At 48.9% G+C, this 23,133-nt stretch overlaps 1 protein-coding gene across 2 annotated transcripts in view; it reads left to right on the top strand.

The window, feature by feature from the left end:
* The window catches only part of NIPAL3 (NIPA like domain containing 3), a 49,237-nt gene extending 26,950 nt beyond the window's left edge, over nt 1–22,287 (top strand). Inside the window, exons 5-13 of one of the 2 annotated variants that reach the window (XM_019461817.2) lie at nt 1,882–1,941; nt 4,164–4,309; nt 7,992–8,088; nt 10,182–10,317; nt 12,378–12,466; nt 13,888–13,951; nt 16,922–17,016; nt 18,463–18,494; nt 21,404–21,516. In XM_019461817.2, the coding sequence (XP_019317362.1) occupies nt 1,882–1,941; nt 4,164–4,309; nt 7,992–8,088; nt 10,182–10,317; nt 12,378–12,466; nt 13,888–13,951; nt 16,922–17,016; nt 18,463–18,479 (704 nt within the window). In that variant the 3' untranslated portion in view covers nt 18,480–18,494; nt 21,404–21,516. Of the gene's footprint in view, nt 1–1,881; nt 1,942–4,163; nt 4,310–7,991; nt 8,089–10,181; nt 10,318–12,377; nt 12,467–13,887; nt 13,952–16,921; nt 17,017–18,462; nt 18,495–21,403 lie in introns of both variants that reach the window. The other variant, XM_019461813.2, reaches the window with a different exon arrangement.
* The last annotated feature ends 846 nt before the right edge of the window (nt 22,288–23,133 follow it).

Genomic DNA, 23,133 nt, shown 5'->3' with positions numbered 1-23,133 from the left:
CTCTCTCTCTCCCCCTCCCTCCCTCCCTCCCCCACTCACTCACTCTCAAAATAAATAAACAAAAAAATATATTGTTCATTTTCTCACATGCCATTTTTCTGTCATTTTTGTAATCACTGAGCCAGGGTTTCAGAACATTTGAACCAATGAAAAGATAAAAGAAAAAGACACTCAAGCCAAGCCCACGAGACACTTGAGGTGTTCACACATGCTCTGTTCCTTTCTCACACAGTATTGTTCTAAAATGTAATCTGGGGGCGGCTGGGTGGCTCAGTCAGTTAAGCATCTGACTCTTGATTTCGGCTCAGGTCATGATCTCATGGTTGGTGAGATTGAGCCCTGGTGGTGCTCTGAATTGACATCATGGAGCCTGTGTAGGATTCTCTCTCTCCCTCTTTCTCTGCCCCTCTTCTGCTCGCATGCTCTCTCTCCCTCCCTCCCTCCCTCTGTCTCTCTCTCTCCCTCCCTCCCTCCCTTTCCCTCTTTCTCTCTCTCTCTCTCAAAATAAATAAATAAGCATTTAAAAAATAAAATGTAATCTGAACGCCTTTAGTTGTGGCAGAGGTCACCCCAGTCCTTGCCTTTCCTTGTCGTCTTATCTGGCCCACTTTCTATGTTTATTTTATTACACAGCCCCTACGGGTATTGACGTTTGTCTTCTGCCCGTTGCTGATCTGAAAAGGACTTCAGAACCTTTACTCAGAATGAGACATAGGTGACCAAGTGCTTTAAATATTTGCCTTTGAATTTTAATAATTTAGTGATTCAATAATCAAATTCTTAACAATAAGAATCTGAATTGTAATGATGGGTTCTCAGGTATCAGCCACTAGAAAGTAAGGGGCTCTCAGAGCTTCTTAAGTCACCCAGTAAAAAATAATATTAAAAATATATAAACATTAAAATAATAACTACAGTTTCTTGGGCACCTATTACTTAACAGTCACTATTCCAGGCACTTTAATAGTAATAATAGCTCAGTTATTGAGCATTTACTGTGTAACTAATTATCTACATGTATTATCTCATTTAATTGCCCTTATAACTCAGAGAAGTAGGTATTTTCATTGGTACGCTGATGAAGCAACATTCAGAGAGAGAAAATGAGAGAAGGAAAAGGAGGATGTGGAAGTAGAGGGAACGAATTCCAATTTATATGGAGCAAACACCCCCACCATGGCTGATTTCACAGCCCACCATGGCTGAAACCACAGTGGCTTCCTGCGTATTTAACAAGCAGCGAGCTGGTGTGAGCTGAATCGAGACTGAGACTCCCATGTAGCGACTTACCCACCGGTACACAGCCAGAAGAGGCAGCGCTGAGAATGGCCACCCAGGTCTGTTCACGGTGAATGCCAGCCCCACCCTTCCGAGCAGTAACCTGCAAGTTTGAGAGGGACAGAGAAGAACCAGGGGAAAGTGTCAGAGGTAGTCATGGCAGTGGAAGGAGCAGGAGCCCTGGCCTCCGACAGCCCTTCCCAGCTGCACGGTCCTGAGTGGGTCCTTCACCTCTCGTAGCCTCAGTGTCCCGTTTTTCAGATGGGAATAATAGCACCCACCTCGGAGGGTAGATGTGCCAGAAGCGACTTGTGCAAATCACCTGTCACACTGCAAGTACTCAACGCCAGCGCTCCTGGGCCTGTGGGAAATCCTCAGGAAGGCTCAGAGAGGAGCCTCCCTTTCCGAGGTGGAATAACAGAGGAACCAGAAGGACTGAGTTTTGGGGACGGGAGCATGAGGGAGAGGTACCAAGGGAGTACCAAGTTCCAAGGCAAACGAGTCAACCCCAGGGCCTGGGCAAAGGGACTCCGTTGGGCTGATGGCAACCTCAATTTTCTTTTCCCTGTGCTTTTACTTATTTATTTATTTTTTTTTTTGTAGCTAGCGCCATCATAGGAATCATATTCATCAAAGAAAAATGGAAACCTAAAGACTTCCTGAGTAAGTTCACTGATTTGAGTCCCCGTTCTTAATGTTACGCTTGTGCCGTTTGTTCATTATGAAGCCAGCTCACCCCAATTTAGAGATCATCTGTCTCCTGCTCCCTTCTCTGCTTCTATATTCTACCCTCATCAGGCTCCTGAGAGCTGGGTTTTTTAATCAGTGGTTCCCAAATCTGGCTGCACAACAGAATCATCTGCGAGACTTTTTAAAAAGGGCTTTCATTCATTCCACTCAATCTATATTTACTGAGCATCTACTGTTGGGATTTTAGGAGGCCTGAAAAAAGGCACCCTCTTTCCCTAAATGAGTTCTAAAGCAATGGGAAACAAACATGGAGGTCAAAGACAAGAGGTCACAAGTTATGCTTTATTCCTTCTACAAACTAGATTAGAGTGTGCAGCCAAATGAACTTGCTCACGTGGCCAAGTTTGGGAACAACTGTTCCGAATCGTTGGTGCCGGATATGAGCAAGACAGGGCCAGAAGACTTGAAAAAGAAAAGAATCTGACACTGCTCAGCAAACATACGATGCCAAGAGTCTTTTGCTCGGAGTGAACTGCGGTAGAGTCCCGATGACAGAGGAAGGGTGCAGGGGTAGCTGGACTGGTTCTGAGACCAGTGTAGAGTTTAATGTGCCTTCCAGGCTCACTCTAGGTGGTCCTGGTATAAGAGACACGCTAGTCCAGGCAGTGCCCTATGTAAATTGGAAAAAGATGGCCCCTCTGGACAGCTGTAGGTCTATGGGTACGTGACCTGGTGAGCAGAGCATGGGCTAGATTTTAGCCCTCATCACCTCTTCAGCTAGGTGCTCTTAGGCAGTGAGCAATTTATACAACTGTACATGGCTGTCCTGCATAAAGTTCCATTAAATTCAGCAAACATTCACCCAATGCTAGACCTGTGCTGTTCACCACAGGCATGGAGCTAAGTAAGACCTTTCCCTGCCTGAAGAAAACTTAAGACAACAGACTTGTATATCTTAGCACAGAACTCATTATTGAATTTAACCGTGGCTCATTCATTCATTGAACAAATGAACAACTGGTTTTTGAGCACCTTATGAGGCCTAGAATGAAAATTAAAGACATGTGATGTGGTATCACATTTTTTTGGGAGACAATGGAATGAAATATATAGTTAGTTCCATCCCACAAAAATCCAGAGGCCTGTGGTAACCAGGCATAGGTCAGAACTCACAGCCCTTTTCAAAGCTTGCCTGGATCTGGGCTGGACTTCCAGAGGTTTTTCACAAAATCCCCAGGGTGCATCTGGAGTGTGACAGGACCCAGGGGAAGAGGCAAGAGACTCCCCACCCCTCTAACGGCCTCTGACAGGTCTGTGGAATAGAATATTGACAGTATTTGGACCGATCTCTTGGGATTAGGTTAACCAGCCGACGGGAAAGGATAAGGTCATTATGACACGCTCAAGGATGTTCCTAGCTGGTTATTTGTTATCACCCAACAACTGGAGAGTCCTCAAACACCCATCAGCCGCAGAATGGATACACCGTACAGCCCTACACCCCACACCAGGATACAGATGAATCTCACAAGCTCCCAAACCTTAATGTTGCACGAACCCAAACGCAAGGAAACGTAGTGTGTGAGCCCGCGTAGATAGAGTACAAAACCAGGCAAACTGTCAGCACCTGTTAGAAGTCAAAGTTTTCTCCTGGGGCCGCGGTCTAGTGATTCAAAGGAGACACAAGGGAGGATGTTGGGGTCCTGCTAACGTTCCCTTTCTTGATCTGGGTGCTGGTTACGTGGGTGTGTTCACTTTGTGAGAATTCATCGGGCACTTTTTTGTATACATGCCCCACCTCACTAAAATGTTTTCAACATTACATGTTATTTTTTTTTAATAACAATAAGGAAGGGGTGCCTGGGTGGCTCAGTCGGTTAAGTGTTCAACTTCAGCTCAGGTCATGATCTCGTGGTCCGTGAGTTCGAGCCCCGCGTCGGGCTCTGTGCTGACAGCTCAGAGCCCGGAGCCTGCTTCAGATTCTGTGTCTCCCTCTCTCTCTGCCCCTCCCCCGTTCATGCTCTGTCTCTCTCTGTCTCAAAAATAAATAAACGTTAAAAAAAATTTTTTTTTTTAAATAACAATAAGGAAGATAAGAAAAACCAAAAACAACAACAACAACAACAACCAGAAGCACATGCTGGCCTGAGGCCCAACCTGCCGCCAGCCCTGTGACAGCCTCCCTTTCTCTGCAGGGCGCTACGTCTTGTCCTTTGTTGGCTGCGGTTTGGCCATCGTGGGCACCTACTTGCTGGTGACATTCGCACCCAACAGTCACGAGAAGATGACAGGCGAGAACATCACCAGGCACCTCGTGAGCTGGCCTTTTCTCTTGTACATGGTAAGAGAAGCCGTTGTTCCTTCCACCCAAGATGGCAGGAGGGAGCATCACATCCTAGACCCTGAACACCTGAATATCCAGCAATAGGGGATTCAAGTGAATCATGACGTATTTCACAGCACCAAAGACCGTGCTTGTGGCAAGGATGTGCTCCATGGGAAATGCCTTTTTCACTCATATCCTGGGTAATGTCTAAATCTGCACATACAATACGATAATTCTAGTTTTTAGAGAGAGTGTAGGTGTGTGTGTACAATGTATATGTGAAGGACTAGATGGAGAAAACAGAAACTCTATCTATAATTGTCTCCGAGAGCTGGAATTATGATTGAGTGTTCACTTCACCTGTGTCTTTATGCATCATCCAAAATTTCTCCAGTGATCATTTAAGACTTTTAAGGTAAGAAAAACACTTAACATTTTAAACAGTCATAGAACTGTTACCTATGTATTTTTTCCCAGTATCACACAGCTGCTAGAAGCTAATAGAAACTCCAGAGACACTGGAAACTGTCTCTTAAACCCCTAGCCCCGATTACATCCCACGTGAGGTCTACAAATAAACTGATTGAGGAAGCATGTAAGGTATTTAATAAGCTGCCGGTATATATTCCCGTTCTGTGCCAGGCAGGCACTGAGCTAAACACTTTCTTGCGTATCATCTCAAATTCTCCCAGAACCCTATAAGGTTTTTCTCCCCATTTTATGGAAGAGAAAACTGAAGCGTCGGGAGGTTAGTTGACTGCTCAGAGTCCCACGAGGGCAGAGCTGGATTCGAAGTCGGGCCTGCCTGGCTTCACGGACCACCTTCCCTCGCCACGGCCCGCTGATGAAGGTGTTGACTGTTTTTCCTCTGACACGAGCAGCCTGGGACTGCTCTACAGGCCTGAAACGTCCTTTTTCCTTAGTTTGCTCCCAAGGCAGAGGATAGATGTCCCCCAGATTGGGACTGTTTCATCTCCCTACCGTCAGCCAGCCCCAGCGTGTAGCTGGTGGGCGTGGAGACTGCCACTTCTCCACACCCTGTCTCTGGCAGGACAGAGCCAAAGAACACCCCTCTTCAGGAAAAGCTTAACCCCAGAACACAGTTTTCTCCTAGGGAGTCCTGGGCTTGAATCTGTCATGCGCTGTGTGACCTTGGCCAGGTCGCCTAACCGGAAGCTCTGCCTCCTTCTGTGTAAGCTTGGTGGGAGTCACTGGCCCGGGGCTGGTGGTTGGGGGACGTGAGGTGGTGCGGCAATCACCCGGCCCTTGGCAGATGCCCAGTGACCTACTCTGTTTGTCTCCTTGTGTCTCCAAGGCATTGCCGCTGTAACCGAACTCAAGGGGTCGCTGCTTGGGGTGCATCCAATTGAACACAACCCGAGGAAGTGTTGAAAGCAAAGACCTTTTATTACTTGTCACAAGTAAGGAGACAGGGAGATAGCTCTCAAAGCACTGTCTCCTGGTGGGGTTAGGGCAGGAAGCTTTTATGCAGTGCGCTGGAGGGCAAGGGCAGGGAGCTGGGCACATTAAGGAACGGATGCATTTTCTGTTTCTTAGGCACTTTGGTTCAGCTGCACATGCTTATTAGCATACATTGTATATTCACAAAAAATGGCAGAAAACCCCACCCGTAGGAGATCTTAGCATTAGAATGAGTGAAAGGTAACGTTAGGGCAGCTCATAGGGCTTCTGTGCAGGCCCCGATCTCCAGCGTGGCTTGAGCTGGCTCACTCAAGGGGTGTCTCTCTAGTGGGGTACCTGGCCTTGACCTCTCCTTGACGGGAGCTGTTTATTTCCCTGCCTTTGCCCCTGCCCCCTCTCCCTCCCGCTGATAGATTTCAGTCCCCTGACGTGAGTACGTCTCTGTTGTGACCTAACACCGCCAGCTAGACAGATGTGGCCCGATTCGGTCAACATTCACGGAGTATCTGCTGTGTGCCAGACACGGTGCCCGTGAGACTGACGGCAGGTGCACTTGTGAGCAGAGCATGATACACAGAGTTGATAGAGTTGTCCAGTCGCTGTGTTGTACGCCTGACGCTAACGTGACGTGGTGTGTCAACGATACTTCGGTAAAAAAAAGAAAGGAAGAGAGGAGACATGCTCCCGGGACTCAAGGTCACGTACGCGGCAGCACCAAGTCTATGCCAGCACGCATTTAAGCCTCGTGAAGGGTGGCTAGAAAACCGGGCCCCCTGAGAGCACGCACGATGGTTAGCAATGTTGACGAGCAACTACATCTGCTTGATGGTGTATGTTGCGGCAATTAAAGATAATTATGACAACTTCAGAAAATACGAGAGTTGTTTTTAGTAACTAAAAACAGCCCAGGACAAAACTGCGCACGGACTGTGATGACAAGTAGATAAAATATGTATTCACTGCAACAAAGGCAGAAAGAAACAGGAAAATGAAAACAGCTGGGGTTTTGTTTTTTTTTTATGGTCTCTAATTATGAGGAATTTAAAAATTTTTCGAAATGCCCGTTAATGTTTCTGCGTTGCTTTTTATGAGTGCCTCCTACACCCTAGGCCCTGGGCCTCTCGCATCCGGGCAGCGTAGCCTAGTGGGAAAGTGCACGGGCCCTGGAGCCAGCCTGCCCAGGTTCGGATCCCGGCTCTGCCATTTCATTAGCCAGCACTGTGACAGTGCCTACTTCACAGAATTATTGTGCTGATTTAACGACCTTAGTCTAGACACAGTGTTTACAAGGTGCCTGGCGCCTTTATGAGTTCGTTACGCGTTAGCGATGATTATGGCCTTACAAAGTAAGAATCGTAATCCCTATTTCACAGATGAGGTAATTGAGGCTTAGAGATGTTAAGTGACTTGCCCACGGCCACACAACCATTTTAGAAGCAGATCCAATTTCAAACTTGGGCCTCCCTGACTCCAAATGTCCTTTCTTTCGACCCCACCAAGCCGCGCACATTGAAGGCTTGGTTAGGGGACAGGGGCACGTATACTTAAGCCAAAGGTTCTACTTCAACCAAAGAGCTCTTCTCCTCAGTGAACAGTGTCTCCCTCTTTTTTCTTTTTCATTTATTTTTAAAAATTTTTTTTTTATGTTTATTTATTTTTGAGAAAGAGACAGAGTGCGAGACAGGGAGGGGCAGAGAGAGGGGGGAGGCACAGAATCTGAAGCAGGCTCTAGGCTCCGAGCTGTCAGCATAGAGCCTGATGTGGGGCTCGAACGTACAAACTATGAGATCATGACCTGAATCGAAGTCGGTTGCTTAACCAACTGGGCCACCCAGGCGTCCCTAGTGTCTCCCTCGTTGACCCACCTTCAGTTTTAATGGGGTTACCCATGGAGCATTGAGGTGGGGAGAAACCTCAGCCTGATGAATCCTGGCCATGTAAGACAGGACGTGTGTGAGACCAGCGCACCCTCCTCAAAGCCCTGAGCGAACCCCTCATCAGTGGGAGCCCTGAGCCCTCCTCATCAGTGTTACCCAGAGGGTAGAGATTCACTCAGAGTTTACTCAGAGCCCCTCCCGTTTCCACGGGAGAGTTTGGGAAATGCTGGGTGCTTCAATTCCCTGTCAACTCTGAGGGACTTGAGTCCTTCCATGACTTTCAACTCCGTGACTTTAGTGACACCAGCAGCATCAATTCCAGCCCAGCCCAGCAGGGCCTCCCAGGCTTGCCCACACCCACGGCCACCACTGACCTCCCCGCCTGCTGACTTCCACAGCTTGTCGAGATCATTCTGTTCTGCTTGCTGCTGTACTTCTACAAGGAGAAGAACGCCAACAACATCGTCGTGATTCTTCTCCTCGTGGCCTTACTCGGTGAGTGGGGGTCTGGGTGGTTGAGTTTTGCCACCATCGGGCAGCACCACGAGGTCCCTGCCGAGTGGAGGTGGCTTCCGTCAGTTCTGTCACTCTGCTGACTGCGTTCAGTGTCCTTGCTCCAATACCAAGAGTCCCCTAAGTGCCAGGAATGGTGCCGGAGAGGGGGCCACAGCGGTGGACAAGACAGACAAACCCCCGCCCTAGGGAGGCCTCCATTCCAAAGGGAGGAAGTGTTAATAAACAAGCAGACAAATGCATAGATCCTGGAGAAGTTTGGGCGGTGGTGATTACAGTGAAGAAGAGGACAGCAGGGTAAGGGCGAGGGGGGGTAAGAGTTTATTTCAGAGAAGTCAGCGGTGGGGCAGGCTCCAACAGCTGCCTCCTTAAGGCTTCATGGAAGCCTGTCGGGCTGGGAAGGAGTGCTGAATTCAAAAGCAGGAATCGATTTTGCTCTCTCACCTGTTTTTTCTTTCCTTTGGGAGGGATGGGCACAATGTGGGAAATGGCCCCCAAATCAGACTGGGGCAAGGCCTGATCCCACATAGAGTGTGATATACTAATCAGGCTGTGAGATGTGTCCAGACTTCCAGGGGAAGGAGAAGGGGGGGGGGGGGGCTCCTGCTGCCTCCTGGGGACTCTGTAGCCTGGGGCAGGTGACTCCCTCCTGTTGAAGCCACGCTGTCCTCTAAAAATAGGCCTGGGAGAACACCCAATCTCAGGGCCGGTGAGCAGGGGTAAATGAGACCGGCACAAGTGCCCAAGACGTGTTGCCGCCCTTCTGTCCTTCCCACACCGAGCCTCCACACCAATCACAGGCTGTCACCCACACAGGGGCCACAGGGGCCAAGGTTGCAGCATTTTGATTTTTTAAAAACAGCTTTATTGAGCTATAATTTACCCACCATAACATTCACCTGTTTGAAGTATACAATATAAACGGAATCCTCTAATAATGGGGCTTTTTGTGAGTGGTGTCTTTCACTGAGCATATTTTAGAGGTTTGTCCGTGCAGTAACTTATAGTGACGGTCCCTTCCTTGGTGATCTTGTTTGCAAAGCAGTTTGGAAGGTCAGGGTCCCAGTACGTTCTCTCTGATGAGCAGGAAGGCCAGAAGGCCCTAAGGCACATTGGCTGCTCTCCCTGTGTCCCCTTCTCACCAGCAAGGACACCCTCACGAAAGTGCCTGTCTTCACTGGCTGCTGCTGTTTGACAGCCGTCATCTAGGTAGCCGAGGGGCCCAGAAGCCGCTGTGTGTGGTGGGTTGTTAGCAAGAGGGAAAAGGAGCAGAAGCCAAGAAAAATGGGAAAGCAGAGCATCTCAGCCAGAATAAAGGGCTCCATTAGTACCCATACTTGGCAGTGGTTTCTTTTCACTCCTCCTCTGGCAGGGGGATCAGACAGTTTAGGCTTAGCAGTGCTTTCTGCACCACTGGGTAAAGCAGTGGTCTCCATAGTGAGGTGAGCAATGATCTCTCCTGCAGCTGTGTTATAATGTAAATACCATATAAGCACAGTGGTACATGGGTATCACTTTAAAATACACAAACATGTATTATCGGAAAAGTATGTGCAGGCACATAGGAGTAGGATTCCAAAACATCCAGAGACCTCTAACAAAATGTTTGTTGTTGTTGTTTTTTTTTTAATACAAGTGAATAAGCATTAAAAAAAAAAAATAGAGCTCCTTGCACACCATGTTTCTTTTCCCTGTGATTGCCATGAGAATGATACTAAAAAGAAGTTCATTTATCCATTCAGAGATCCTCTTGACCTCCTACCGTGTTCCAGGCACAACGCTGCCACTCGCGTTCAGAGACTTAGACTCAGTGCCCTTTCTTGCTGGACTCTGGAAATGACATTTGGAGACGCCTGTTGGTATTTTGCTTTCTTCTCTTCTTGGACGTAGCAGCACAGATAGGGCAGCTCATGGAAGGGGCGTAAGAGAGCCGAGGCAAACGGCTTCTTCTCGCCACGTCGGTCACTGGGTTGGCTCTGCCAGTGCTCCATATTTTTCATCAAGTCCTTTGGGGTCATAAACTGACTTTCAGCGGGCGACTCCCTGCATCCGTCCCTCCTGTTCACCTTCTGCAGGCTCAATGACGGTGGTGACGGTGAAGGCCGTGGCTGGCATGCTGGTCCTGTCCATCCAGGGGAACCTGCAGCTCGACTACCCCATCTTCTACGTGATGTTCGTGTGCATGGTGGCCACCGCTGTCTACCAAGCCGCGTGAGTCGCAGACCCTTTTCCTGCCGGGCCTCTGCACGCAGGTCTCTTCCGGGCGCTGGGCCCGATCTGCTCTGTTTCGGAAGCTGTAGGGAAGGCAGAACGATCGATCGATCGCACCACACAGCCTGCCGCCAAGGTTTGGCAGCCGCTGTGGGGAGAGGGGTCGCTGATTGGCCGAGCTGTCACGTGGTGGGGCGGGGCTCTGTGCCGCCGGAAAGACGAAGCCCGGAAGGGACGTTGTTTTTCCCCCGCCGCCTCAAGATGGGAGAAATGTGTGATCACCGGCAGCCTCGCTTGCCATCTGCTCCCAGGCAGGCGTCTGCTTCGTGGACTCTTGAAGCTGTGCGGCCCCCAGGAGCCACCTGTTAGGTGGAAAACAGAAAGTTGCCATTTCTTGCCCCCAAGAAATCTTCCCCGTAGAGCGAGGTGATCGTTTCTCTCTCGGAAGCGGTGGTCCTAAGGGTAGGCCTGGGCCTTGTCCACGTCTGAGACCCGGTGCTCGGCAGAGGGCCCCCGACGGCCTGGGACCGGATTGAGTGTTGGGCTCTAGAGCCTCTCCCCTCCAGGCCTTTCCCTCAGCTTCCCTGGGATCAGATTCCTTGTCCGCAAGTGAGAACAGCAACGGCCCCGACCTAAGAGAATCGCATAAAGCGCTCAGTACCGTCCCCAGAGTAATGTCCACAACATCTCAGCCTCTTTTATGATTATGATGACTATTATTGCGATTATTTTTTAAATGTTTATTTATTTTGAGAGAGAGGGAGAGAGCGAACGAGCAGGGGAGGGACAGAGAGAGAGAGAGAGAGAGAGAGAGAGAATCCCAAGCAGGCTCCACGCCGTCAGCACGGAGCCCAAAGTGGGGCTCGAACCCAGGGAACTATGAGATCATGACCTGAGCGCAAACCAAGAGTCAGATGCTTAACCCGCTGAGCCACCCAGGCACCCCTATTATGTGGATTCTTACTGTCTTTAGTCCTACTACAGAGATTCTGGTCATCACCCCTGAGCCGACCCAGCGCCAGGCTCTGTGCTGAGCACCCCACGGTTCCAGAGATGAATCCGATGCCCACTCCCCCTTCTCACTCACCCAGTTAGCACTCGTCCACCGAGGGCCCGCTGTGTGCCGGGCAGGTCTGCACACACAGGCCTGAGCAATAGTCGCTGTCCCCAGGACACTCACAGCCCTGGGGTAGGGGGAAGGGCAGCCACACTAACGGAAGAGAACAACTGAGTGGGATGTATGTCATGGTGTAGGCAACTAGGTAGTAATAACTAAATGCTGTGCGGAGAACGGACAAAGAATATATTCCGAGATGAGGGAGTGTTCATCCTAGATGGAGAGATTAGGAATGATTCTAATTTCTCTCTCTCTCTCTCTCTTTCCCGTGCTTACTGCAGCGAGCACATTATTTTTGCATTAAGAAGAAAATTTGTTTTAAAAAAATAATTTACAGGAGCACCTGAGTTAACTCAGTCAGTTGAGCGGCCGACTTCGGCTCAGGTCATGATCTCGTGGCTTATGGATTCGAGCCCCATGTCGGGCTCTGTGCTGACGGCTCAGAGCCTGGAACCTGCTGTTGATTCTGTCTCCCTCTCTCTCTGCCCCTCCCCCCACTTGTGCACTGTCTCCCCCCCCAAATATAAACATTAAAAAAGTTGTTGTTGTTGTTTTTAATAATTACAGCAATAGGCAGAATGTGCTAAGTGCTGTTTCTTGGACTGTATACAAGGACAGAAGTGGCTCTTTTTAGTGGGGTGGGGATGCTGGCGACAGTGACGGGAGGAGCGTGAGAAGGGCGTTTCGGGTGATGAGGACCATGTGGCCAGAGAGGTATGAGACCGGGAAGGCATGGCCCACGTGGGGAACAGGATTGTCCAGGGGACAAATGGGAACAAAAGCGTGGACCCCAGACCGAGAGAGGCACAGGGGTGGCATCTTTGTAAACCCAAGGGATGTTCCTTCACGCTCCATCTTCATTTTTCAAACCGAGCCTACTGTCATCAGCTCCCGCCTCAGCCTTCCTGACATGCCCACTGACCACAGTGCTCTTGTGTTTAAGGTTTTTAAGTCAAGCCTCACAGATGTACGACTCCTCTTTGATTGCCAGCGTGGGCTACATTCTGTCCACTACCATTGCTATCACAGCAGGTAAGGGTGGCGATCGCTAGATTCCTGTCTCCCACCTGCGCAGCAGGGACATCAGCCCAGTGGGGAGGGACCGGGCTCTGCCTCTCTCAAAAGGCCAGTTCTAGTTCTGCTGACTTGTTCTACCTCTCAGAGTCGTGTATGACGTCATAGAGGAAGTGCAGGATTTCGGGCCAGAGGGACCTGGGTTTGCACCCTAGCACAGACACAGAGCCGCGTGACCCTAGGAAAATCACTTAACCTCTCTGAGCCCCAGTTCCACATTCATAAAATGGGAATAACACTCACGTCCTAGAATTGAAACACACACAAGCTGTGCTTTGTACAACTGGCACAAAGTTTCTCCAGCAATTTTTGCCATCATCTGCTAGCTCCGCTAAGTGATCACAGATTTCTTCTCTATAATTTTTAGAGATTATGTCCGGATGAAGCATCTGTAATGTAATAGGTGCTGAGTAAGCCGTCATCAGTTTGGCAGGCCCCCTTTCTTCTACTCCACCCCTACTTTTTCTTTCTGAGGTGGCTTCGGAGGCTGCAAGCATATCAGAGTGTGTTTGTTTTTGAGGGTCAATGGAGATGAAAATCTCCGAGGTAATAAGGCCAATAAGAACAGTGTGCCTCCCTTTGAGGAAGGCCCGGCCGTAAAGCCAGATGTTTTGCACTGCCCTTTAGACAAGCGTGCCAAATCCTGCTCACAGAGGTGGGGGCAAGGTAGGCACACGTCCTGCCAGAGCCTGTGCTGAGAGCAGGACCCGGGATCCCGGGAGGCGTTGACCCAGAGCAGCCAGAAAGTGAGCCCGCCGCACAGACTTAAGTCATGATCCAGAACTCGGGTCCAGTCAGGGTTGAAAGGAAGAGCCAACAGCATGATCAGAAGCTGGGCAGGAATCAGGAGCTCAGGGACACAACATGAAGCCCCGGGAGGTGGAATGAGTCCAGACAGACGCAGGCTGCCGGGCGGGTGAGGGCAGCCAGGCCCATGTGGCTCCCGGTGCAGGAGCGGGCCTGCAGGCCTGCCATCTGCTGGCCACGCGAGGTCAGAGAGCTCTGACAGTTTAACACCAAGCCTTGCCTTTCCCTCTTAGGAAAGACGGGGGAAGGGAGTATATAAAAACTGGCAAAGAAAGTCTGTAGTTTCGTTTATAGTGTGTTTAATTGGGGGAGGCTGGGTGCAGGGTCCATGAGAACTCTATAGAAAAACAAGATGGAGATAAGAGGAGTGTAGGAGAAAGAGAAGACAGTCTGTCTCCCCCCGCCCCGAAATGGCTTTTATTCCACTCTTCTGACATCTACCCTGCCGGTCATGATGTTTCTGATCACTTTGGTTTCCTACAGGGAAGAGAGTTTAGCCAAATGCTAGACAGACTGGCAAGAAGGTGATTTGAAAACAGCTCACCCATATTTCCTATTTTCTGCTGTTCCAGGCGCAGTATTTTACCTGGACTTCATCGGGGAGGATGCGCTACACATCTGTATGTTTGCACTGGGGTGAGTTACGTCCTGCTGTCTGGCCTGGGGCATTGCCTGGGGCCAGAGAACTCCAGGCAGGTTGCCTCTCTGGCCCCACTATTGCTTCTGCCTCTCAGGCAATCCTTTAGATCCCGGGGAGCAGCCAGGATGTGGAGCTTTGTCCTCCGGAGGGTGAGGCTTTTCCTCCCAAAGGGCTTTATCTCCTTCCCCCTTCTTCTCTTTTGGGCTCTAATCTCCTTGTCACTTTGAAAAGATCCCATTTTGACACATGAAAAGACTCTCAGCCTCACCCCAGATCACAAAAATGCATTTTTTTAAAGTTTATTTTTTGAGAGGAGGGGGAGGGGAGGAAACAGGGGGAGGGGAGGAGAGAGAGGGAGAGAGAGAATCCCAAGCAGGCTCCCCTCGGTGTAGAACCTGACACTGTGCTCGATCCCACAACCATGAGATTGTGACCTGAGCCTCTATCAAAAATCAGATGCTTAACTGACTGAGCCACCCAGGTCCCCCCCGCTCCCAGAAATGCATTTTGAAGCCACATGAGATGCCATCATTTTGCAAAAAGTAGCAAGATTAATAATAGCCATGTTGGCAAGAGGAGAGGACGAGGAGACCAGCTCTCGGCCACACCGAGAGGATGTTTAACGCCAGAGGACAATTTGGCAATGTCAATAAAAATTGTAAGTGAGCGATGTTCGATGCAACATTCCATTTCTAATCACTTATCTTGGAAAAATCATTGAAATGGGACGCAAAGACACATGTATGAGGCTGTTTTTTAGTTAAAAAGTTAATTGTACAAGCAAAAAATTGGAAGTAGCCTAAATACCCAGCAATAGAATACAGGCTGAATAGATTGTGGTATATCCATATAATAAAGTACCATGCTGCCATTTTGAAAAATTGAGGTCAGTCTATAGGTACTGACATAGAACCATGTCTAGGATATATTTAATGGAAAAAAATCCATTTTTTAAAAATGTATAGTCTACCCTATGATCTAGCAACTCCACATCTAGATATATACCCAAAACAAATAAGTACACATTGACAAAATGACTTGTACCTGAATATTTATAGTAGCTTTATTCATCATATGTCCAAATGGATACAACCCAAATGTCTATACACAGGAGAGTAGAAAGCAAATGATATAGTATATTAAGACAGTGGATTCAATATAACAATTAAAACCAATGAACTACTAATATATACAATAAGGTGAATGAACCTTAAAAACATTTATCAAGTGGGGCTCCTGGGTGGCTCAGTCGGTTAGGCGGCCGACTTCACCTCGGGTCGTGATCTCGCGGTCCGTGAGTTCGAGCCCCACGTTGGGCTCTGTGCTGACACCTCAGAGCCTGGAGCCTGTTTCGGATTCTGTGTCTCCCTCTCTCTGACCCTTCCCCGTTCATGCTCTGTCTCTCTCTGTCTCAAAAATAAATAAATGTTAAAAAAAAAAAAATTAAAACAATAAAAACATTTATCAAGTAGGGGCACCTAGGTGGCTCAGTCAGTTGAGCATCTGACTCTTGATTTTGGCTCAGGTCATGATCCAAGGGTCGTGGGATCAAGTCTCACTTCGAGTTCCATGCTGAGCGTGAAGTGAAACCTACTTAACATCCTCTCTCTCTCTTTCTCTCTCTCTCTCTCTCTCTCTCTCTCTCTCCCTCTCCCCCCCCACCCCACCCCACCCCCTGCCTCTGCCCTGCTCACACTCTCTCTCTCTAAAATTAATTTAAAAAGCAGGGCGCCCAGGTAGCTTAGTCAGTTGAGCATCTGACTTTGGCTCAGGTCATGATCTCACAGTTTCTGGGCTCTAGCCCTGCGTCAGGCTCTGTGCTGACAGCTCAGAGCCTGGAGCCTGCTTTGTACTCTGTGTTTCCCTCTCTCTCTGCCCCTCCCTCTTGTGCTCTGTCTCTCCTCTCAAAAACAAACAAACAAACAATAAATAATGAAAAGTTTATTAAGTGGAAGAAACTAGACAGAGTATATACATGCTGTATGATTTCACTTATAAGAAGTTCAAGAACAGGGAAATCAAGTTTTGGGTGATAGAGGAGGTCAGAACAGTGGCTTCCTCTGGGGCAGGGTTAGCATGGATTGGAAGGACGTGAGGAAACTTTCTGGGGTGGAGGGGGTGGAAATGTCTCCTCTGTGGACCTGTGTGGCGATCACACGAGTGTCCACACGGACCAAATTCATCGAGTGCTACATTTAGGGTTTGTGCATTTTACCGCATGTAAATCACACCTCAGATTTTAGAAAGCGTGTTTATTTATCTAAACTCTAGGGAAAAAGGAAAAGACTCTAGAAGAATATACACCTGCGGGGGGAGGGGGGTGGGATTAGGGGGAGATCAGGGGCTTTTTCACTTTTTCTTTCTCTCCTATATTAATTGAATTTAGGCCACAAAGAATTTTTTTGATTTAAACAAAATATTTTGGGGGGCACCTGAGTGGCTCAAGTCGGCTAAGCATCCGAACTTCAGCTCAGGTCATGATCTCTCAGTTCGTGGGTTTGAGCCCCGCATCGGGCTCTGTGCTGGCAGTTCAGAGCCTGGAGCCTGCTTTGGATTCTATGTCTCCCTCTCTCTCTGCCTCTCCCCACTCATTTCTCTCTCTCTCTCTCTCTCTCTCTCTCTCTCTCTCTCTCTCTGTCTCAAAAATAAATAAACATTAAAAAAGTATTTTTTAAGGGAAGTTCTGAAGACACAGGCCAAATGGAAGGGAAGACATTTTGCCCAGGAAGAGTCTAATTAATTTATCCTGATTAACGCGGTGCCGAGCGTAAGGGTGTGTGAGGCCGTCGTTTATCTCCAGCCTGCTCCCCACCCATCTCAGGCCCCCCAGCCTCCCTGGGGCTGTTCAGCAGCAAACCCCCTCCCTGTGGCCTGTGACCCTCTTTTCCCCCTCACCTGGGCTTGAAAGTAGCCCTCCCAACCTCACTCTGGCCTTTTTTCTCTCCCTCCCTTGCCCCTGTTCTCAGGTGCCTCATTGCATTCTTGGGTGTCTTCTTAATCACCCGTAACAGGAAGAAGGCCATTCCATTTGAGCCCTATATTTCCATGGATGCCATGCCAGGTAACGTTAAAACCCCATGTGTCCAGCTGCCAGCCCATCCATATAGAATGGCTGCTACTTCCTGTTTAAAAAGAGACGGCTCTCTGCTGGGTTTGGTACAGGGAAGGTGTGCTGTGCCGTTATGGTGTGACTGTCTCTCTCTCTCTCTCTCTCTATCTCTCTCTCTCTTTTTTTTAAATCTCACTGTGCCAGATAGGAGGCAATGGTTGAGGTGCCTCAGTTGGTTTTGAGCCCATCTCGCCAGTTCCCGTGTGTATTCTGGGATCTCTTAAAGACAATCCTGATTCACACTGGATAGAATTATGATCTGTCCATCAGGCTTCGTACCTGTGAAAGGAAAACTCCACTCATCCCGTTGGAATAGAACGACCAGAGAGGGGAAAGAATATAGGATGAATGAAATTCAAATACTATAACCTCACTCCTTAGATTCCACGAGGGAGTGGATTGTTCTGGAAAGCCTAGTTTCCCAGGGAGCTGGGGGTTCACACTGAGCAGCACAGGCTCAGATGTGTTTCGTCCTCGACAGTCACAAATGCATGAATCAGCAGAGCACTGCACAGAAGGGAGCCGTGAGGGCTGTGGAGAACTGGGGCATGCCCGCCCAGCCTCTCCAGGGACCCAGATGAGAAAAGTTAAGACACTGGGCCAGCCCCATCCAGGTTTGCCCACCTAAGTTCTGGGGGTTGCCGGTGACCACCTGCTTTCACTTTTTAGCTCAAAATTAATTTTTATTTTAGATATAACGGCGGAACTCTCTCCAGATCATAATCCCCACCCTGCGTTAAGACAGCCCAATGAAGGGGCACCTGAGTGGCTCAGTCGGTTAAGCGTCCGACTCTTGATCTTGGCTCAGGTCGTGATCTCACGGTTCATAGGATCAAGCCCCAAGTTGAGTTCTGTGCTGACGGCTCAGAGCCTGTGTGAGACTCTCTCTCCCTCCCTCCCTCTCTGCCCCTCCCTGGCTCGCACGCTCTCTCTCTTTATCTCTCAAAATAAATAAGCATTAAAAAAAAAAACTTCTTAAAAAGACAGCCTAATGAACAAACTATAACCACACTGAAGGCATCCGGTAGTCCTTAATAAAGGACGCTGGGATACAGCTGTGTTCTCAGGGCTGACTGAGGTGCCCCTGCTCTAAATGGCCCTATGGTTTGTGTGTCTTCTTTTATATTATTTCCTCATCTTGCTCTCAAGCTGTCGTCTGTCATCCGTGCTGTTACCAGCCTGCCTGTGTACAGCAACTCCAGGTCCAACTTCTCATTTGACCCAACGTGCTCGAATTGTATATAAAATTGAGATAAACAAGCTCTGAGTTGGGGCCTTACGGTTTCTCCTAGGAGTTAAGTGCATGAGCTTTAGTGCATGGACTTCGAGAACATCTAATCTGGCTGCTCAGATGCCTTTTTTGCTTACTTCCTTGTTTCTCGGCTGTGTCCCGGATAGATGAGGGCGCTGGATAGCTGAATTCCAGATAGGTGAGGTGTCAACTCTGTGTGTGTGCAAGTATGTGTATGTATATGTGTGTTTGTGTGTTCACAAACTGTGTATGTGTATATATCTATATGAGTACTTGTATATGCATATATACAGATGTATTTTCCAGTGGAAAATAGAAGGTAACCTAAGGTAATCTTAGATATCAACATTCTGTGGTCTGTTTGTGGATGTGGCTCTGGGCTTCCTCTTTGTACCTTGTGACGGGTGGGAAGTCAGAGGTTGATGAAAGGAGACCCTGCCCTGTTGCCGTGGCGTGTCAGACACTTCCGAGTGGACGTGTCCCGTGCCACGTGGGCTTGGAGTTCGGGTGCCCTGGATTCCGATCCCAGCTCTATGTCCACCCGCTGTGTGACCTTGGGCATGTCCTTGGACAGGCCGAGGCCTCTGACCTTGTAAATTGGGATTCCTTCTCTCAGGGTAGTGGGATAATATGTGAAAGGCTCCCTTGCACAGTGTCTGCGACTTGGTAGATGCCTGGTTCAGTTTGGTTTCACTTCCCTTTTGCTTTAAAAAAAAAAAAAATCTTTGAAAATTTCAAACACGTGTTCAACCTGATGCCAGGTAGAACATGAAAAAGAAAAAAAGAAAAAAAAAAGAAAAAAGGAGGGGGACGCTGGCTGGCTCAGTTGGTGGAGCACAGCATTCTTGATCTCGGGGTCATGAGTTCAAGCCCCACATGGGGTGTAAGAATTACTTAAATTTTAAAAACTTTAAAAATAAATTAGTTAATTCATTAAATTAAAAAAAATAATAAAACTGTTTAAACCCAGTGCCTTTCCTACTACCTGTATTCCCTGGTCAGCATTAGAGCCTTGCATTTGGCCTACCTAGATTGACCTTCACAACCGACCAGTAGCTACAGTTCAAGAGGCATGCATTCAGTTTCTAAAAAAAAAGGAAAAAGCAGGGGCACCTGGGTGGTCCGTCGGTTAAGCACCCGACTTCAGCTTAGGTCATGATCTCACAGTTCATGGGTTCCCCACCTCGGGCTCCGTGCTGACAGCCTGGAGCCTGCCTCAGATTCTGTGTCTCCCTCTCTCTCTCTCCCCTTCCTTCCGTCTCTCAAAAATGAATAAACATTTAAAAAAAAAATTTTTTTTTTTTTAAAGGAAAAAGCAGCCCGATAGCTGGGAGCTGCCTTGGCAGCCACTGCTGGACCTTAGCACTCCCTGCCTGAAAATAAACAATTTCACAGCACATCAACATCAGACAAGGTCCCTCCAAATCGGTAGATCAAGATACAGACAGGACCACTCCACTGTCCTGTATGAACACAGACAAAACACGCACATTGTCCCATCCACAGAGGACTGACCATCCACCTAACACAAGTGACTGCTGCCTCCTTACCAATCACAACATGAGTCTCAATACAGTCTTCTCCCCATCCAGATAAGAATTATTCAGATCCCCAAGTACAGAATTAGTTCCACTTCCCAACAGTATCGAATCCAAAGCAAAGCCCTGCTTCCTGAAAACTCCTCCCCCAAATCACCTAACACAAATCCAAATCCTGGAAGTCTTTTCTAACACCCTCTGACTGAGAGGTCTCACAGTCCCCCCACGGTGGACGTCGCCCTCATTTTCCATAAATCAGTTAACCCATAATTGTTAGACTGTGGGTGTAGTCCTGCTGCTTAAGAACTTTGAAAACATCCAACAGCTAAGCCGTGCCCGGTAGGCGCACCCTTTTCCGGAAGGAACAGGCACCCCCCTCAGCTTTTGTAACTTCACCCCTTGGAATCTGTGTCCTCATCCGGATAATGAGGCTCGGATTGGGGGGCGGGGGCGGGGGGGGGGGGGGGGTATTAAGCGGAAGTGCGCAGGGCGGCCACACGGCATTCCTGTTAAGAGTGTGGGCTTCAGCGCTCAGACCACCCGAGTTTAAACTCTAACGCTGCCACTTGCGGGCTTTGGGACCTCAAGCAAGTTCTATAACCTCTAACCGCCTCGTTCTCCTCCTCATCAGTAGTTGTGAGGATCAGATGAGATCAAGCTTTTTTTCTGCCAGGAGCTCAACACTCAGTACCCGTTAGCGGTCCTCATGCTCCCTGTGGTTACCATTGTGATGTAGAGCGCTTAGCCCAGAGCCTGGGCGCAGTCGGGAGTCTGGCACCTGCTGTTACTGCCTTCATAGTTTCCTGGAGGACACTTTGAGTTCAGTTTCCTACGACAGCCTAGCGGCAAGAGAATGTGAAGTCTCAATTCCCAGGCCAGGAAGAGAGTTGCCCTCCTAGGTCAGGTCCTGCCTGATGGGGAAAGTGTAGAGCAAGGCTAACGGAATTCAGGAGTAAAGTCCCTGTTCTCAACTGTAAGAAGAAATCCAACATCAATATGTGCCCAGAAGCGGTAGGCAGAATGGCACCTGCCCTCTATGCGGATCAGGGATGTTAAACGTTAAAGGTCAAAACTCGCCTTCTGAGTGTCCTGATGCGTCTGGCACCGCCGCGTGTCCATGACACGAAAGTTACCCTCCCTCTTCTCCCAGGGGGATAATGAAATGTGCTGGATCCTGATTTAATTCCGCAGGAAAGTATTGGCATCTACCACGCTCGAAGCACGGTGCTGGTTCTGCTCCCCCTGGGGCCCAAACACGCGTTCCCACCTCGTGCTAGGCCAACCCCATGGTCTCTCTTGACAATGGCTGGTCTGTGTGCATTGTTTCCTGAAGATTCGTCCCCGGTTGCTTAGCAACCGTAATATTTCTAGCACATATTTCTGGATGTTCTTTTTTCGATCGAAAGCATTCAGGAAATTGGCAATGCACGTGATCAGCGCCCCCAGCACTATAATTAGCCTGCGATGGGGTGGAGGAAGACGCAGTCTCCTGTGCCCCACCCCCACCCCTTACCACGTAATGATGTGGAGAAAATGGATTTCATTTCAGGTATGCAAAACATGCATGACAAGGGAATGACGGTTCAGCCCGACCTCAAAGCTTCTTTTTCCTATGGGGCCCTGGAAAACAACGACAACATTTCTGAGATCTGCGCTCCTGCCACGCTTCCGGTCATGCAAGAAGAACACAGCTCCGGGGCTGCCCCCGGGGTTCCCTACCGAGTCCTGGAACACACCAAGAAGGAATGAGCCCACCTTGCTCCCTTTATAACTGCTCAAGCCCTGCCGATAGTGATTCAACCCTGAATTCTGAAGTTTGCCTTTCGAGTCTTTTTTTTTTTTTTTTTTAACCGAGAACTCTCCAGAAGGGGATCTGGAAGAGCCTTTGTCTCTGGCAAAGAATATATTATCTTGGCTTGGAGATTCCGGATGACCAGGGTGGTGGTGGGGTGGGGGAGGGTGAAAGCAGTATTCCGGGGTGGGTGGGGCGAGTGCGGGATTCAGACCCCGCCCAGTTCCGCTTCCCCCCCCCCCCCCCCCCGCCCCAGTCCCCCAGGTTGGGAGAGCCCCCATCATCCCCGAGGATGGTAACTGAACATCCCCTGTCGGACCGCAAGTTGCCACATTCCTCGCAGCTGAAACAAGACAGGTCCTGCCCTCTCCTTTCCACATCGAGGGAGAGGCTGGAGACCCCTGAATCCAGTCTTCCCCTTGCCTGATCCTCCCCATCTCGCTCGCGATTCCATATTTTCACATAACGTTTGCGTTGTCTTCACATGGCATAGCGGGCCAGCCCCGGGACCCTTCTGTCATTCACCTGCAGAAAACGCACGTGTGCCCCTTCCGGTTGTCTGTGCCTTTCTAGCGAAAACGTGCTTGATGTGTTCATATTCCACCCGCGCTTGAAAACTAATTTGTTTTTGGTTCTGTGAACTGTATGATTGCCTTTTTTTTTTTTTAACCCCCCAAAAGGAACGGAGAAGTTAAGAGAAGGAGGGAAATAACGTTCTGGAGCAGCGGTAATGATACTTTAGCCTGAAAAGGAAGAAACATCCCTTCCCATCTTACAAAAGGTGGTCGCATCACTTACAAAAGGATAGACAGAAAATCTGGCTCTTTTATTTTGTGTATTTTCCTGCACACCAATGCCCTCTGGGAGGCCTGGGGGCTCTTATTTCAGAGACAGCCTCCATCATTCCCCCTCCATCCTCTCCTTTATAGATCAACAAACCAGACTTGAATTATTAGTTAATTAACTTGGAGCTGATAGAGACGCTGGGTCCTCCTTTCATATGGTCCCACATATGTCTGGAAAAGCAGGCATTCTCGGTAAGGGTTGCTGCTTTCTTTCAGGCTACACACGTGATTGTCTTCCCCTAGACTGACTGTACTTTTGAGAACGGCAAGAGTTTGCAAATCTTAGCATAAGGATCCCCTAAGGAGTTTATTTAAAATGCAGATTCCTACACCCCAAGCGCGGATATTCTAAGTGGGAATGGCCCAGAAACGGAGTCTGCGTTCTTAATTGGCAGTACAGGTCATTCTGATGCATGTAATCCAAGAATCCCACACCTCAAAAGCCTAGTAATTGCGAGAGATGGTCTGCTACAACCCCCAACCCCCGGGGGGGGGGCCGACACACTTCTGGCTGGAAAGTCGGAATTAGCATTCCTTGTTTCCCATCTAGGGTTCACTTGGCAGGTCAAATAATTCCCATAGGATCTGTGGCATTCATCCATCCAGTGATAACTACTTAGAACTACACTTGATGTTTCCCTA

This window comes from Panthera pardus, unplaced genomic scaffold (assembly GCF_024362965.1).
Source record: "Panthera pardus isolate Hobbes unplaced genomic scaffold, ASM2436296v1 HiC_scaffold_11, whole genome shotgun sequence".
NCBI classification, from domain to species: Eukaryota; Metazoa; Chordata; class Mammalia; order Carnivora; family Felidae; genus Panthera; species Panthera pardus.
This window is presented reverse-complemented; position numbering and strand designations above follow the sequence as displayed.